The sequence below is a fragment of the Podarcis filfolensis genome, assembly GCF_964270895.1.
Source record: "Podarcis filfolensis genome assembly, chromosome: 6".
NCBI classification, from domain to species: Eukaryota; Metazoa; Chordata; class Lepidosauria; order Squamata; family Lacertidae; genus Podarcis; species Podarcis filfolensis.
The window spans coordinates 89,262,477-89,278,220 of record NC_139609.1 but is presented as its reverse complement, the minus strand read 5'-3'; the positions used below and the strand labels follow the sequence as shown (position 1 = coordinate 89,278,220).

At 47.2% G+C, this 15,744-nt stretch overlaps 1 protein-coding gene across 1 annotated transcript in view; it reads left to right on the top strand.

Moving 5' to 3' along the window:
- LAMA5 (laminin subunit alpha 5) overlaps nt 1-15,744 on the top strand; it is a 197,543-nt gene that overhangs the window by 178,656 nt on the left and 3,143 nt on the right. Inside the window, exons 67-79 of the mRNA XM_083618257.1 lie at nt 232-383; nt 1,403-1,535; nt 1,886-2,026; nt 3,262-3,392; nt 3,527-3,694; nt 5,798-5,930; nt 7,243-7,382; nt 8,226-8,415; nt 10,132-10,284; nt 12,300-12,459; nt 12,614-12,744; nt 13,797-13,887; nt 15,119-15,238. Of these exons, the coding sequence (XP_083474383.1) occupies nt 232-383; nt 1,403-1,535; nt 1,886-2,026; nt 3,262-3,392; nt 3,527-3,694; nt 5,798-5,930; nt 7,243-7,382; nt 8,226-8,415; nt 10,132-10,284; nt 12,300-12,459; nt 12,614-12,744; nt 13,797-13,887; nt 15,119-15,238 (1,843 nt within the window). The remainder of the gene's footprint in view (nt 1-231; nt 384-1,402; nt 1,536-1,885; nt 2,027-3,261; nt 3,393-3,526; nt 3,695-5,797; nt 5,931-7,242; nt 7,383-8,225; nt 8,416-10,131; nt 10,285-12,299; nt 12,460-12,613; nt 12,745-13,796; nt 13,888-15,118; nt 15,239-15,744) is intronic.

Below are 15,744 nucleotides of genomic sequence, written 5' to 3'. Positions count from 1 at the left end.
CATGTTGAACCTGTCCAGGTCACAAATCGATGGCCAGTGCAGATCTCTGAGTAGGGATGTTACCTGCTTGACACGGGGGTCGGGCTCCCATCAGTCATTGTGCCACAGAAATCTTGCCTTAGGTAGCCGTGACGCTTGCCTTCCAACTTCTTTAGGGACAAGTGGCCCCTAGTTCCAGCGGACATTACCCATGCTTGTTTGGTTTGGGGTTTTTTATTTGTCCGATTACAGATCCAAATATTCCTCCACAAAATGGGTTCCAAGGATCGCGTTCTGGTGCGCCTGGAGCAGTCTACCGTCTTCAATGTGGAGCAGGAGAACAAGTTGCAGAGTGCCACCTCCTACTTCCTGGGTGGTGCACCCACCTCCATTCTGCCCGAAAGGTAAGGCTTTTGGGTCATTCAGTATATCTGAAGGAGCGTCTCCACCCCCATCGTTCTACCCGGACACTAAGGTCCAGCTCTTGGGGCCTTTTGGTGGTTCCCTCACTGAGAGAAGCCAAGTTATAGGGAACCAGGCAGAGGGCCTTCTCGGTAGTGGCACCCACCCTGTGGAACGCCCTCCCACTAGATGTCAAAGAGAACAACAACTACCAGACTTTTAGAAGACATCTGAAGGCAGCCCTGTTTAGGGAAGCTTTTAATGTCTGATGCATTACTGTATTTTAATATTTTGTTGGAAGCTGCCCAGAGTGGCTGGGGAGGCCCAGCCAAATGGGCGGGTTGTACTTTATTATTATTATTATTATTATTATTATTATTATTATTATTATTAGGCACCCGGGGTAGGCTTACGTTTCCTCTCTTCTGTATTTGTCATCGTGTTTCCTTACGAGGGCGACACTTTCATGCTCAGCATAAATGTACTGATGCTGAATCATGGGTGTTTCTCCCCCCCCCCAACAACCTGATAGTCCTGGACAGAAATGATATCTTCGTGTACAGCATTGCAGAGACCACGTTTTACAATCCCTCATAGGCCGTTTGGTTTTACAAAGTGCTTATGGGAGGCAGGGATACAGTTTTGCACCACTTAAAAAAGCAAAAACCACAGACCCCGTTTTGGGGTTCAGCATCTGATTTTGCAGTTTTCTCCAGTTCCGTTATCGCAGCTGTGAGATTTGGGTAAAGAGGAGCTTGGGTTGTGCTTGCCATGTTCACAGTAGACACATTGAAACTGAGGGACAGAACTAAATTGGGTCCATTGATTTCAGTGGGTCTTTTCTAAGTCGGACTTGGTTGCTTGCAATTCTTGGGTTCAACAGCTTTCTTGGCTGCCTCCTCCACCTCCTTTAACTCTCTCTGCCATCAGACATCTTGTATGGAATCCCATACAAGCTCTCAGAGAGCCAAAGCCGCTTCCCTCCCCACCCCACTTTTTCAGTATGACGTGTTTTTTTCAGCCTGAAGAAAATATTCCCCAAAGGCGGATCCATTCGCGGCTGCATGAAAGGACTGAAGGCTCTTGGAAAATACGTTGACTTAAAACGTATGAACACCACGGGAGTGAGTTACGGCTGTACCTCAGACCTCCTGGTGAGTAGGACGTGTTCGGCCTGTTTGCTGCACTAGACCAAAAGAATCACACCATTTTAAGTGGATGTTCACACCTGCCTGAGATTCAAAATTGTTTTTACATATGTGGTTGTTTTTTATTGCTTATCGTTTTGGGGTGGGAAGCAATTCAAACATGAAAATAAATAAACCAGACATTCGGCCGTGCTCAGCCCTATGTCCCTGGGCAGCTGACAAGCAGGGCTGAGAATGGAAGAATGCTTCTGTCAAATACATTGGAAGGGACTTCCCCATATGTATGTCTACTCAGGGGCAAGTCTCATTGCTGCATGGTTTCTATCGGTATTGCAATCACTCTGTCCCCTTTGCAGGTGGCTCGCTCGGTTAAACTTCACGGCCACGGCTTCTTGACGATGTCGCTGCAGGATGTGCCCTCTTTGCAAGATTTCTACACTGGTTTCAGCTTCCGCACCACCCAAAGCCGTGGCTTGATGTTCCACCATGCGACAGAGGTATGCCCTTCCTCTTGGCTGATGTCCCACTATAGCACCCGTCAACTCTCCTAAGTGGCTGATGGGCACGAATCGTTCCTAGCACTTCCTTCCTCCCATTGAGAACCAGTGTTAAGAGAACACTTAAGTGTCGTGGAAGATACACACCCTATTCTTTCCCTTTGTTAGATGCTCCACGATTTGTGTCGTCTTGGCACAACGGGTGATCTCTGAAAGCTTGACTGCCACCTGTATTCCCAAGGGAGGAGCGCTTTCTATTTCCTACTCAGTTCCCCATCTCAAAGCTCTGGCTGGATCTTCTTCAGGCTTTGTCTGTTGTGAGAAAAGTGTTACCGTATTTTTCACTCCATAAGACACACTTTTTTTCTTCCTAAAAAGTAAGAGGAAATGTCTGTGCGTCTTATGGAGGGAATGCGTGGTCCCTGGAGCCGAATTGCCCAGGGGCGAAAAGCAGATCATGCTTTTTTTTTCTTTTTCTTTTTTGAAAGAGGGAAGTGGGTGTTGAAACAAAGCCGCTGATCGTTTGCCAATTGGGGAGAGAGATAAGGGACGCTAGAGATAAAGGAGGCTACCTGGGAGGGGGGAGGTAAAGACAGCAAACTTGCAAAGGGGGGAAACAGGAAGACTAAAGCAATAAGGGGAGAAATTAGAAGAAAAGGAGGAGCAAAAAACTGCTCCAACTAAGGAAAAGACTCTACACTAAGGAAACAGCTGATTGGTGGGATCGGAAGAGAGATATGGGAGGGGGGAGGTAAAAGCCTATGGATCCTCAGGATTTTTACATTGGGTCACCCCAAATTCACCATCAGATCACATAACATGTCCATGGCTACAGCCTGCACCAAAAAAATCACGCACCCACTGTTGTGTGGGGCCGCATTGGCGCAAAAACGTGGTTACAAAGCATGGATCCACATGGATCCTCAGGATTTTTGCATTGGGTCACCCCAAGTTCACCATCAGATCACTGTCTGTGGCCACAGCATGAACCACAATAATGATATATCCACTGTTTCATTCAGAATATGTTTTTCTTGTTTTCCTCCTCTAAAAACTAGGTGCGTCTTATGGTCAGGTGCATATTATAGAGTAAAAATACAGTAATTTCTGTATGTTCTGGAACAGAAAACACGTTGCTGCACCTGGAACCTCATTTTACCCTTGATATGGTGAAATTGCTCATGAGTTTGCTGAGGGTCTGTGACGCACACAAGTTATTCTCTTTGTCTTTCTAGGAGGGTACCTGCCAGGTTTCCTTGCAGAATGGCAGAGTGGCCGTTAGCGTCCTCTCTACAGAGCTCACCACCAAGAACGCATATGCAGATGACACAAGCCACTATGTCGCTATCTACAGTGACACCGCAGGGTATACCTTTCAGAGCCACCCTTTTCTACTGCATGTTGGTTCACTGCACCCCTAACCCCTTCCCCAGCACAGGGGAGGAGGGACTGGCACAAATGAATCATGTCTCCTTGAAACAAAATGTGTTTCCATTCCAGAGTCCGGCTTTATGTTGACGATCAGCTTCAGGGAACCCAACCAGGGCTTGATCGCCACAGGAGGCAGAAGCGGCAAGATGAGTTGGCTGTCTTTCAGCTAGGAGGCATGCCTGAAGCTGGCGAAATCGGCAACCTCACAGGGTGCATTGGGAACGTCTTTGTCAGGAGGTGAGTCTTGTGTTCCTCTCATACGCAGGAAGAGTGGTTCCCCAGGAGGAGTGATTAGCAGTCATGGTGTGGGAAGTGGGGCTCCACCGGCTGCACTGACATCTTGCAATAAAGGGTTGGGCAGGAAGCACGGTGGCAAGGGTGGAGACGCATCTGCACCCACGGCCATCAAGGGAGAAAATGTGGGTTTGCATTCTCTCAAGGCTTCTGGATAACCTGAACAAAACAGCAAACATGGGAAAGAGGCTAGGGTGAGACAGGCATGGCCAGGAACTAATTAATCTGCCCTCATTAAATCCCTGCAAAGATTGAAAAGAGCAGCCTGAGTGAAGAAACTTCCTGCAAAGAATGAATAATGTGGTCTCTTGGAAACAGTTAAAATTCTCTGTTACCTAAGTGGGCTGGGGAGGGTTACTTTGGGCAAAAGCAATAGATTGAGACTACATAAAGACAAAAGATTAAGCAACCAGAAGATATGACAATGCAAGTTCCCCACCACAGTTTGATTGCGTAATCGTAGGGAGCAAAGGTGACGGCCATGAGCCAATCAGGACAGGGTATCCAAAGTCCACATCATATTTGGGCTCAAGTGCCAATGAGGTTCTGTTCAAAACCAAGGTACAGGATGCTGTTCTTAAGAGAGCAAACAGCTGTTTATTAGGTTACCAGTGGGACAGCGCCAGTTGGAAAGGGGGCTTTTGCCTCCCCAGGGCTAATGAATGACCAAATGCAGGCGCATGCTCTTGTTGGCAGCTGGCAAATAGATGAGGTGCCTAGCTATGCATCAGCGCACCTCTAGAATGCTTTCCCCTCTCAGATCCAGGTAGGTAGCCATGTTGGTCTGACACAGTCAAAATAAATTTTGAAAATGTCTAGTAGCACCTTAGAGATCAACTTTGTTGGTCTCTAATTTTTTGAAAAAAATTATTTATTCCGCCTCAGACCCTGAGGGATAAGTGTGTCTGCTGTTAATGAGCATAGCAAGTTTATAAGCATAAGCCAAAGTTTGCTTCCTCTGTGCACTTATCTAAGATTCCCCTGTTGCACACCAACCTGTGGAAGAACGCCAAAGGAGTCAGGGAGTTCAGCCGCAGTGCAGAACTTAATTAACTTCATTAATGGCAAGTGCCTGCCCTCTTGTTCTCTTTGCATTGCCACCAGTAGCATCCAACCATAGCTGGCTAGTCCAAGGTTTTGCCCAGTGTTGCTATCCAGGCATCCTAAAGTGCACCTCTGTGTTACACGACTGACTCTATAATCAATTTTCACTGCAATCATTCCATTTTGAATTCACACATCTTGATGGCTTTGAATTTCAGCTGAAATAAAGCATCACCTTCTTTGAAAGCAACAATATTGATAGTTGTTTGGACTGCACTTGATCTTAGCCAAAAGGCTGAGAAGTGATAATAGTTGTTTGTAGACTAAATAGCCATGGCAAGTTGGGTTTTCTTGTTGGTTACAATTCTTCAGATCAGGACTGATGCCACGTCTGTACTTGGGTGTTGCCTGCTGATTTCACCATTCATCTGCATTGAAGGTTCCATACTTTAGCATGCACCTGCTTAGGAATTGCTGCACTTCATCATGTGGGAATTGGCAGCAGTGCAACACACACACACACACACACACACACACACACACTCAACTCTGATGGCGTAAAACTCCTTGCTCCAAGACATGAGCCTTGTTCTCCCTCATGTGGCCTAACTGTGCAAATACACAGATCCTGGATCCTCCACACAGGTTGCGTTGCTATTGTCAAAAGTAAAATTAAATATAACATTTGGGGTTCAGGAAGAGTCTGGAATTAGAGCGAAGTTGCAGACCTAAGATGATGCCAGGCAGGAACAGAGCAGGCGCAGTCTGCAGTGTCCTTCTTGAAGATCAGCTGCAGGCGGATACAATATTGTGGGTTAATGAAATAAGTGGGATTTGGTTGTTGTCCATACATGACAAGGACAATTAATCAACGAGGATCCAAGAGTTGCTTTGCTTCCAGCATGGGCTAATATAGTCAGAAAGGCCTCTCTGCCAGCTTCTTGCCATCTGGCTGTGGTCCTGGCTGAACAGCTGCTGAGCTCCTTTCCCTTTCTGCAATAGGAAGTCAGACCCGCAGATGGTCATGGACCTGCAGCAGAGCACCAAGAACGTCAACGTGACCATGAACTGCCCCAGGGATCGGCAGCCCCAGCAGATGAGGGCATTAGAGAAGAAGGGCAAGTGGAAACCGAAGGTGATGGAAATTGTTGCAGCTGCCCTTTCCGTTCTGTTTGGCTTTTATCTACAGATGCAGTAGCCGTTAACTATAGGGACAGGGACAAGACGTCCAGCATGCAGCCTGTGCTGCATTTTGTTCTGAAATAGTCAAAAGCACCCAGGGAAATGTTCAGAGCAGCTCTTCCCCACTGCCTGTTAGGCCCATTGCCCAAGCAATGAGTCTTGTGTATGGATTTCCCTTATTTTGGTTTCACAAAAGTGCATCCGTTCCACCCACTGAAGAAGTCAATACGAGAATGTGTTGCTTGGGAAGATAGCTTCTTTCCATTTGCCCTTCCCTCTCTGGCAAGCATGCACTGCATTCACACATGAGAGCCCCTGGACAACCCTCAGTCAAGGTTTGGCTCAGGGTGAGGGATTCAAGAGTGCAGCACCAAACTTTGTGAAACACCTACAAGAATTTCAGAAACAGCTTACAGTATAAGCACACCCCAATGCATTAAAAAGTTCATGTGTGGGCATAATTGTGTGTGCTGCCTCTATCACTGGGACGCAGGTGGCGCTGTGGGTTAAACCACAGAGCCTAAGACTTGCCAATCAGAAGGTCGGCAGTTCGAATCCCTGTGACGGGGTGAGCTCCCGTTGCTTGGTCCCTGCTCCTGCCAACCTAGCAGTTCAAAAGCATGTCAAAGTGCAAGTAGATCAATAGGTACCACTACAGCGGGAAGGTAAATGGCGTTTCCATGCGCTGCTCTGGTTCGCCAGAAGCAGCTTAGTCATGCTGGTCACATGACCCGGAAGCTGTATGCAGGCTCCCTCGCCCAATAAAGCGAGATGAGCGCCACAACCCCACAGTCGGTCACTACTGGACCTAATGGTCAGGGGTCCCTTTACCTTTACCTCTACTACTGCTTGCACACACACAAACATGCTTGCCTCAAACACCTTATGCCTGTATGCATAATTTTGGAATGCACTAAGTGAGCTATTTTTCTAGAAAATAGGTGCCAGGATTTGCAATGATCTCCTCCCTTAATGGCAATGGTGCTCACCTGAGAGGTGCCGGAACTGAGTTCCAGCTGAAAAAAAAGCCCTGCATGTAACTTTGTCTCCTCTGCAGTGCCACCCATTTGGGGGCAGGGGTAGTATTGTGAATCGTAGCCATTCATGTTACCTGCTACTTGTAAGATTAGGATTAATTTTCTCCTTGAGTTTTGAAGCCAGGTGAGAGTCTTAAGGAGCAAGCCACATGCCCTCTTGCTTTTCAGCCCATTGAAGCTAAGGTGGTTTTCTTTATGGAGAATGATTTCTGAATTATTTCCCCGCAGGTGCCAAGCAAGACAATGCTGAGAGATATGAGCTGCCGTTTACCCAAACACCCCCAAGCCTTTAAGAATGCCTTCCAGTTTGGTGCGTCCCCAGGGAGCCGCTTGGAATTTGACGACATTCCAGCAACTTTCCACCAAAGGTAAGGGCGGGAAAGCAAGTAGTCTTTCTGTTCCCTTCCTATTTGAGAAGTGCTACCCTACTTTTACAGAGCCTAGGACTTGCTGATCAGAAGGTCGGCGGTTCGAATCCCCGCGACGGGGTGGGCTCCCGTTACTCAGTCCCTGCTCCTGCCAACCTAGCAGTTCGAAAGCACGTCAAAGTGCAAGTAGATAAATAGGTACCGCTCCGGCGGGAAGGTAAACGGCGTTTTCGTGCGCTGCTCTGGTTCGCCAGAAGCAGCTTAGTCATGCTGGCCACATGACCTGGAAGGTGTACGCCGGCTCCCTCGGCCAATAAAGCGAGATGAATGCCGCAACCCCAGAGTCGGCCACGACTGGACTTAATGGTCAGGGGTCCCTTTACCTTTTTACCCTACATTCCAACAGAAAACAGAAAACTGAAACACCTGAGAAATGTGTCTGGCTTTATGGATCCTGTCATCGCAGGGATCCCCTGATTCAAAACCACTTTTGTGTCGGGCTGCAGTGGGTTCTGTGAGATACTAAAACATGAGAAAGCCTGTGTGTGTGTGTCTGTGTATTTCTGGTCGCAAGTGATCTTACAACCTGAAAAGCTATTAACACTTTGCAAAGACTGCAGCCAAGATGGCGACAAATCCCCTTTTCTTGTTAAGAAATCATTGGAATGACCTGGAGCTTACTGAAAGGAGGTGTTCTTAAGAGTTTCCTCCTTCTCCAGAGTGTCATAAAGAAACCGTATGGATCCCCAGAGGACACTTCCTGAAATGGGAGTTGAGAAGGCAAGGCAGCAGCTGCGGGCAGAATGTGCTCATTAATGGCATTCAACCCTTCTCTTTCCGCAGGTTTCACTTCTCCATGGAGGTCCGACTGAACTCATCTAACGGCCTCCTCTTTTACATGGCCAATGAATCTCTGGGCTCCTTCTTCTCCCTCTTTGTCTCCAGCGGCCGCTTTGTGCTCTTGGCTGATATCAGCGGAAGGAAACTGAGAGTCAGGAGCAAAGAAAAATATCATGATGGAGGGTGGCACACAGTAAGGAGGGGGAGACTGGGATGGGGTCACTGCCTTGCCTGGGCCAGGGGCTGCCACTTTGAATGTGCTTTCCACGTGTATGAAAGTGGCAGTAGACCAGATTCTTCTTGCTATCCCTTTCCCACAATTGCCAGCTTTTTCATTGGACCAAACATCAATCAGATAATTTGGTAGGGATAATTTGACCGTGAAAGAGCATAAAACAAGGAGGCATTATGTATTGCATGCACTCATTGGGTAGACAGTCTGATGGGATTCAGCACACCCCTCGGAGTGCATTTACTCCCTTCATGAACATTTGAATAAGGCTTTGCTTTTAGAAACATGAAATGTAAAAGTTAGTGACTTAAGGGTGGCATTCGATGCCAGTCCTACTCAGAGTAGACCCATTGAAATTAAAGAACACAGTCAATGAACTTCAGTGTGGAAACTCTGAGTAAAACAAGACCCTTACTTGTTTAGATTGGTTTCATTCCTAAAATACTCGTTCCAGAAAGACCGTCCCAATAGAACTTTGTGAATTTCCACCAATTGACATTTACACAAATATAATGAGTCAAAAATGCACAGTCCTTTGTCTGAGGAAACAATGGCTGCCAATCTCCTGGTGAGAGCCACATCCTCTAATCCTGGGGGCTGGGGGCTATGCTGTTAGCTTGAGAATGATGCTGTGCAACTGGGATTGCTGAGGAGTTTAGGGCCACTTTGCAAATGAGATTCTTCCCCTGGTGGAAATCTAAAAATACACGAATGGTGGGGGAGGGGGAGAAACCCACATACTTAGGCTACAACTATGCCAACAGCTGCATTCATAAGAGTGTCAGAACTGGCTGCAGCTCCCTGCTGAGTGAATAGTGCCAACCGCCTGTGTGGAATGAGTCTTATCTGACTGTAGAATAGAAATTTCATGAAGCCTTATTTAAGCCAGGTGAAAGAGTAGATGTAAAGGTGGAAGAGGAAATACAAGAAGACAGCCAAATTTGACATGAACCAAGGGCCATCTCTTAAAAACTATAGCAATAAAAGCTTAGTTACAGGTAGGTAGCCGTGTTGGTCTGCCGTAGTTGAAACAAAATAAAAAAAATTCCTTCCAGTAGCACCTTAGAGACCAGTTAAGTTTGTTATTGGTATGAGCTTTTGTGTGCAGGCACGCTTCTTCAGATACGCACACATATCAATAACAAACTTAGTTGGTCTCTAAGGTGCTACTGGAAGGATTTTTTTATTTTGTTTCATTAAAAGCTTGCTAGTAAATATAAATCAGTGTAGCCCCAGTTGAATAAAGTGCTGAATGTACGCAGACCTTAGACAATATTTATTTTTTCTCTGTGCTTGGGACTTGAAGATTAACCTGAGGGAAACTCATTGTTTCTTGGCCTCCATTTCCCCTCTGTAAAAAAGGGGATTACAGTAAAAGGTTTGTTGCAGGACTGCACATGCTTAGCGCAGATACCCAAAGTGACCTTGCCAAGATCGTATCACGTTAAATCAAAGGTGGCCTTTCAGATTTTGTCCCGATTCCAACTCACGTCAGCCCCAACCAGCATGGCCAACGGCCAGAGATCCTGGAGGTTGGCTGTAGTCCATCTGCACTTGAGGGGCCACAGGTTTAACTCCCTCCCCCTGGCATTAAAGTAAACAAGCTCTTGAGTGTCATAGCCTGGTAAAAGTGCCAAGAACCAAGCAGCTCTGATGTGTGCCTCTTGCAATTGTCAGGTCTTCTACAGCAGAGACAGAAGCAGAGTCCAGCTCATCATCAATGGATTGAGAGCCCAGGAGAAGTCCCTGCCTGTTGCTGGAGACTTCTGGATCCCTGGTCCTTTCTACGTTGGAGGGGCCCCTGTGGAGAAAGCCAAAGCGCATATACCAGTAAGGATCCCAGGAAGCCACCTCATACGGCATCAAACTGTTTGCCCATTTATTGTCTATCCTGGAAGCATCTCTCCAGCATCTTGGGGACAGATTGTCTACATGCAAAGCACATACCGTGCCTCTGACCTTGATCCTTTCCCCATTCAACACCTGGAGGATTTGTAGAAAGTACAGTTGTACCTCGAGTTACAAACGCCTCAGGTTACAAACACTTCAGGTTACAAACTCCGCTAACCTGGAAGAGTTACCTTGAGTTGAGAACTTTGCCCCAGGATGAGAATGGAAATTCTGTGCCGGTGGCACAGCAGCAGCAAGAGTCCCCATTAGCAAAAGCACGCCTCTAGTTAAGAACAGTTTCAGGTTAAGAATGGACCTCCGGAACAAATTAAGTTCATAACTAGAGGTACCACTGTATTTGTAGATAGTATTGTGCGTGGTACATACCACTGAGGATGGGCCTGGAGGATATATTCTGAAAACACCCTCTCCAAGGGCACATTTTACAAAACAAATTCCCTGGAATGTTAGGAGAGAGAGGCATCACGTACACTAGTCCCCTCTGAAAGTGACGCATGGCAGCTTTGGTGCCATTAGTCAGGAGGGACACCTTTGTTTCTGCCACCACTCTATAGATCAGCATCTTTCAGTAAATGAGGGCTGCGTGTCTGGGGGCCCTTGCGAGGACCCAGGGAGCAGTTCGTCCCCTGCCCACACGCTGCCTAAGAGCCAGCTGACACTATAGGCAAACTGAAAAATCCCATACAGGTGATAGAGCAGTGGGCCAAGGCATGTACCACCCATAATACAGGTCATAAGGTGGTATGCTCAGTCCTCACAGTCCTTCCTGCTAAATCAGGAGGGTAGCAAGATTGTGAGGATTCAGACTATTCCCTGAATCACAAAGATGGGTGTAAGTGTAAGTGGGAGGACACATGCCCACTGTCCCTCCCCCCCCTTCCAGTTTGTTGTGTCTGCAAACTGGTCCTTTGGTGCCACTGGTAACAGTTATGTAAACATGCAGAGGAGTTCCAGGGTTACATCTTGCATCAGTGACTAAAAGCCATCAGCATCTACAAGAGGGGTCTTTTTCTGCCCAAGGGCTGAATCTCCCGGTAGCAAACCTTCTAGGGGCTACGTGCCCTTTAAAGGCAATGCCAGAAGCAAAAGTGGGCCAAGAAGTGGATGTGGCTCTGTATTTTTGTACAGGTAGCATCCTTCCACCCAGTGGCGTAGCGTGGGTTGTCAGCACCCGGGGCAAGGCAAGTAATTTGCGCCCCCTAACCCGTGGATTTGCGCCCCCAACCCGTGGATTTGCGCCCCCTAACCCGTGGATTTGCCCTAACCCCAGATGTTGCGCCCGGTGCGGCCGGCCCCCCCTGCACCCCCCACGCTACGCCACTGCTTCCACCCACAAAAGGCAGAACCTCCTACATAAGGACACACACACATCCCTTTCCATCCTCTGTCCAGTAAACCAAGAAGCATTATCACAATTCTGAGACACAATCCAGGCAGGAGAAAACAGCCAAGGATGGCCCAGGGCGGGGCCAGTGAGGAGGTGCGGCCTAGGAAGAGTCCCAAGGGCCAGATATAACAGTCTGGAGGGCCACATTTCAGTCCCCCGGTCTGAGGCTCCCCATCTTCTCCAGAACAAAAATATATACAGTGGTACCTCGGGTTACATACGCTTCAGGTTACAGACTCCGCTAACCCAGAAATAGTGCTTCAGGTTAAGAACTTTGCTTCAGGATGAGAATAGAAATTGTGCTCCGGCGACGCATTAGCTAAAGTGGTGCTTCAGGTTAAGAACAGTTTCAGGTTAAGTACGGACCTCCGGAACGAATTAAGTACTTAACCCGAGGTACCACTGTATATACAGTCTTGTTGGGAATACAAAGTCGCTGAGCACTAAGAATGAAAGCCTGCCTTTTGGGCGGCCATTGCCCGGTAGGCTAAGTATTCTTGTGTTTGGATGCCGGCATTTTCTTCAAAAGATACTTTTCCTTCTTCAGGATGCTTCTGCTACCAGCTTTAAAGGGTGCATCCGGCACTTGAAACTAGACAGGAAGCCTCTGGTCTCACCGTCTCGCCTCTTTGGTGTGACCCCTTGTTACGAGGGTCCTTTGGAAAGTGGCACCTTTTTCTCTGCTGATGGAGGATACGTGGCTCTAGGTACTGTATGGATCATCTTTCCTGAGCTTTCTGTACCCTGCTAGACTCCCCCACATGTTCCTCCTAGTTTCACCAGTACATCCTCTTCTTTCCTAAGGCATAAAGACCCATGAGTTCTCTGTTGCTCTGACCGCTCTCTCGTTTCATCCCCCAGACAGGTCCGTAGCTATTGGCCAGGACTTTGAGTTGATGCTGGAAATACGCCCCCGCAGTGTGTCTGGCTTGGTATTTCACATTGGCACAAGACAAACGAACTACCTCAGGCTGTATACAGACAAGGAAAAGGTAACGTGATCAGACAGCAAGATTTCTGCAAGCACTTCATATACACTGGAAGTAATAACTTGTATGGTCTCTAAAGGGAGCCAGAAGAGAAAATTTAAAAATCACACCTGCTTGGCTGATCCTTTTACACACATAAAGTACAAACATGTACTGTTAGCCAGAAAGCAAAAAGTAAATGTCTTATTGGCCTGGAGTTGGGGTTAGGGCAGACAGACATTGGAGATTTGGTAAAGATAAAGCAACAGGAACTATAAACCTTGAGGAGAAATTGAGACTGCTGGATCAGCCATAGCCTTTTGCAAACAAACATTAAGCTTTCCTATGTCTCACAGCTAGGAACCTTGAAAAGCAAAAGTTGAAATTCTCAGGAAGCTGAAGACCTGCTTCGTGAAATCAGAAAGGCAGGGGTCCATATGCTTAATATGCACCTGTTGTTCCATGTGCAGAACTGGAAAAAAACGCAGCCGCAACAGCCCGTAATCCTGGTTCTAGGAGCCCAAGTTGTTTGTTTCACAGGCTGTTTTGCATCTCTCTATTTTGCATGGGAAAAGCTCTTGCTTATCACGAACATGTGTATTGCTACAAATGTTATCAAGAGGGAAGCTGGTTGTACATGCAGAATTCCGTGAGTTAAATTTGGGGCTGTTGTTTTGCAAACTCATGAATTTGCTTCAGTTCCGTCCCACTAAATGCATTTGCCACCTATAAGGACATGACAACGTCTCGAGTGGAACTGTGCAGTTCATTGATCTGATCCAGTAGATTTCAAGGAACCAGCAGCTCATACATCCCTATATTCTGGGCTGCACACTTGGGCATGCATGCATTCAAGGCCTGGTACTCGCCCTCAGCTGTGCTTCCAGGAGCAGATCAGCAATGACAAAAAACTCCCTGCTTTTCAAGATTATCACTTGCCAGTCTTCTCACTGGGGAATCTGTGTTCCCAGAGAGAAAGTCACCACTTCAGCTGAACCACGTTTGAAGTATGTTCAGGACTGTCTCCCCCTTCCCATCCTGATGGAAATTCTCTTAATCTTCTCTTTCTGGATTAGGTCACTGTGATTGCAAACACTGGTGCTGGGGAATTTGCCACCTCGGTGACCCAGCCTTCACTCTGCGATGGGCAGTGGCATACACTAGCAGGTGTGTGATCTTTTCCTGCTGTGCTCTTTTTTGGGGGGGGGTTAATTGCTTTGAGAACATCACAGCCCAAGCAGCATTCCTCAAAATCCAAGCCGTTCTCTCTCTGTTGTTCTGCTTGAGAGCCAGTGTGGTGTAGTGGTTAAGAGCAGTAGTCTCGTAATCTGGTGAACCGGGTTCGCGTCTCCGCTCCTCCACATGCAGCTGCTGGGTGACCTTGGGCTAGTCACACTTCTTTGAAGTCTCTCAGCCCCACTCACCTCACAGAGTGTTTGTTGTGGGGGAGGAAGGGAAAGGAGAATGTTAGCCGCTTTGAGACTCCTTAAAGGGAGTGAAAGGCGGGATATCAAATCTTCTTCTTCTCAAACCCAAGTCAGTATTCTGTATCTCACCAAACATTTCCTAGGAATTTGCCTTAACACGGACCCAGATTATTGGTCCAGCAAACTCAGTATTGTCTGCACGGACTGACAGTGGCTCTGCAGGGCTTCAGGCAGGAATATTTCCCGGCTCTGCCTGGAGACACCAGAGATTAAAAGTGGGCTCATCTGCATGCAAAAGATGTGCTTTATCACAGAGTCAAATCCCTTCATAAAATAGGTGTGGATGTTGACTGGTCAAAGTGTGTGTATGAAAGAGAGCTAGAGAGAAGGATGGAAATATCCATGCATGTGCCTCCAACACAACCCATTTCCTTCTTTGATGCTGATTAAGACTTCATGTGGATCATTAGCACCGGCTCCATCTAGGCAGAATACAGAGTACAGCGGTACCTCAGTTTACGAACCGGTACCTCGGTTTACGAACTCAATCCGTTCCAGAAGTCCGTTCTTAAACCGAAACCGTTCTTAAACCGAGGTGCGTTTCCCCTAATGAGGTCTCCCGCCGCCAGTGCCCTTCCACCGTTTGGATTCCGTTCTTAGACCAAGTTAAAGTTTGCAAACCAGGACACTACTTCCGGTTTTGCGGAGTTTGTAAACCGAATCGTTCATAAACAGGGCTGTTCTTAAACCCACGTACCACTGTACACTTCTGAAACAATCCTTCCAGCTGCTTGCGCAATTGCTACATGCCCATATGCTAGTCCAAATTGACACGCCTCGTTCATTTTAAGTTGTGCTAGACACTGAACCAACCCACCCTTGTGTGGGAGCAAGGGCTTCATGCATTGTGAGGGAGGTGAGGTTTCTCAGCATGTCTAGCGCTGACTTAGTTCCACCCCTCTCTTTGCAAGTAATCAAAAGCAGCAACGTGATTCAGTTAGATGTGGACACAGAGGGAAATTACACCGTGGGACCCAACCAAGCCCATGCTGCAGCCATCAAAGAAAACTTCTACCTCGGTGGAATGCCAGGTGAGTAGCTCAAGCACGGATATTTGGGAAGATCCTGCTTACAAACTATTGCACTTAATTTGTTTAATGCCCCCATAGCTTGGCTGGTTCTTCTTGCATTTATGCCCCAGGCTTGAGGTTGTCCATCTCTGGCCTCGCACAATGAATTTCAAACTATTTCCAGGGAATCACCACATTTGTTTGCCTGCTGAAGAACATTATGCATCTGTCACAGAATCTCTCTGCACTTTGGAGTGTTCCGATGTTCAGTAGCCATGCTTGCATTCCAAAAGGTGCTCAGTTTATGCAGTACAAAATTTAAAGCTCTTTCTGTGTCATAGGGAAAATCTGTGCCACAAATTCTTCTTATATGTGGCACTAGCAAAACCCATCTGTTCTGCTGTGCTATGTATGTGCTTCCTACATTTTTTGGTTTTGTACTTCGTGGAGTGCACTTCCCTGTTTATTAGACAAGTTAACCAATGGGCCTTAGTCACAATTAGCTTAAAGTGAAACTGAAGCCTAAT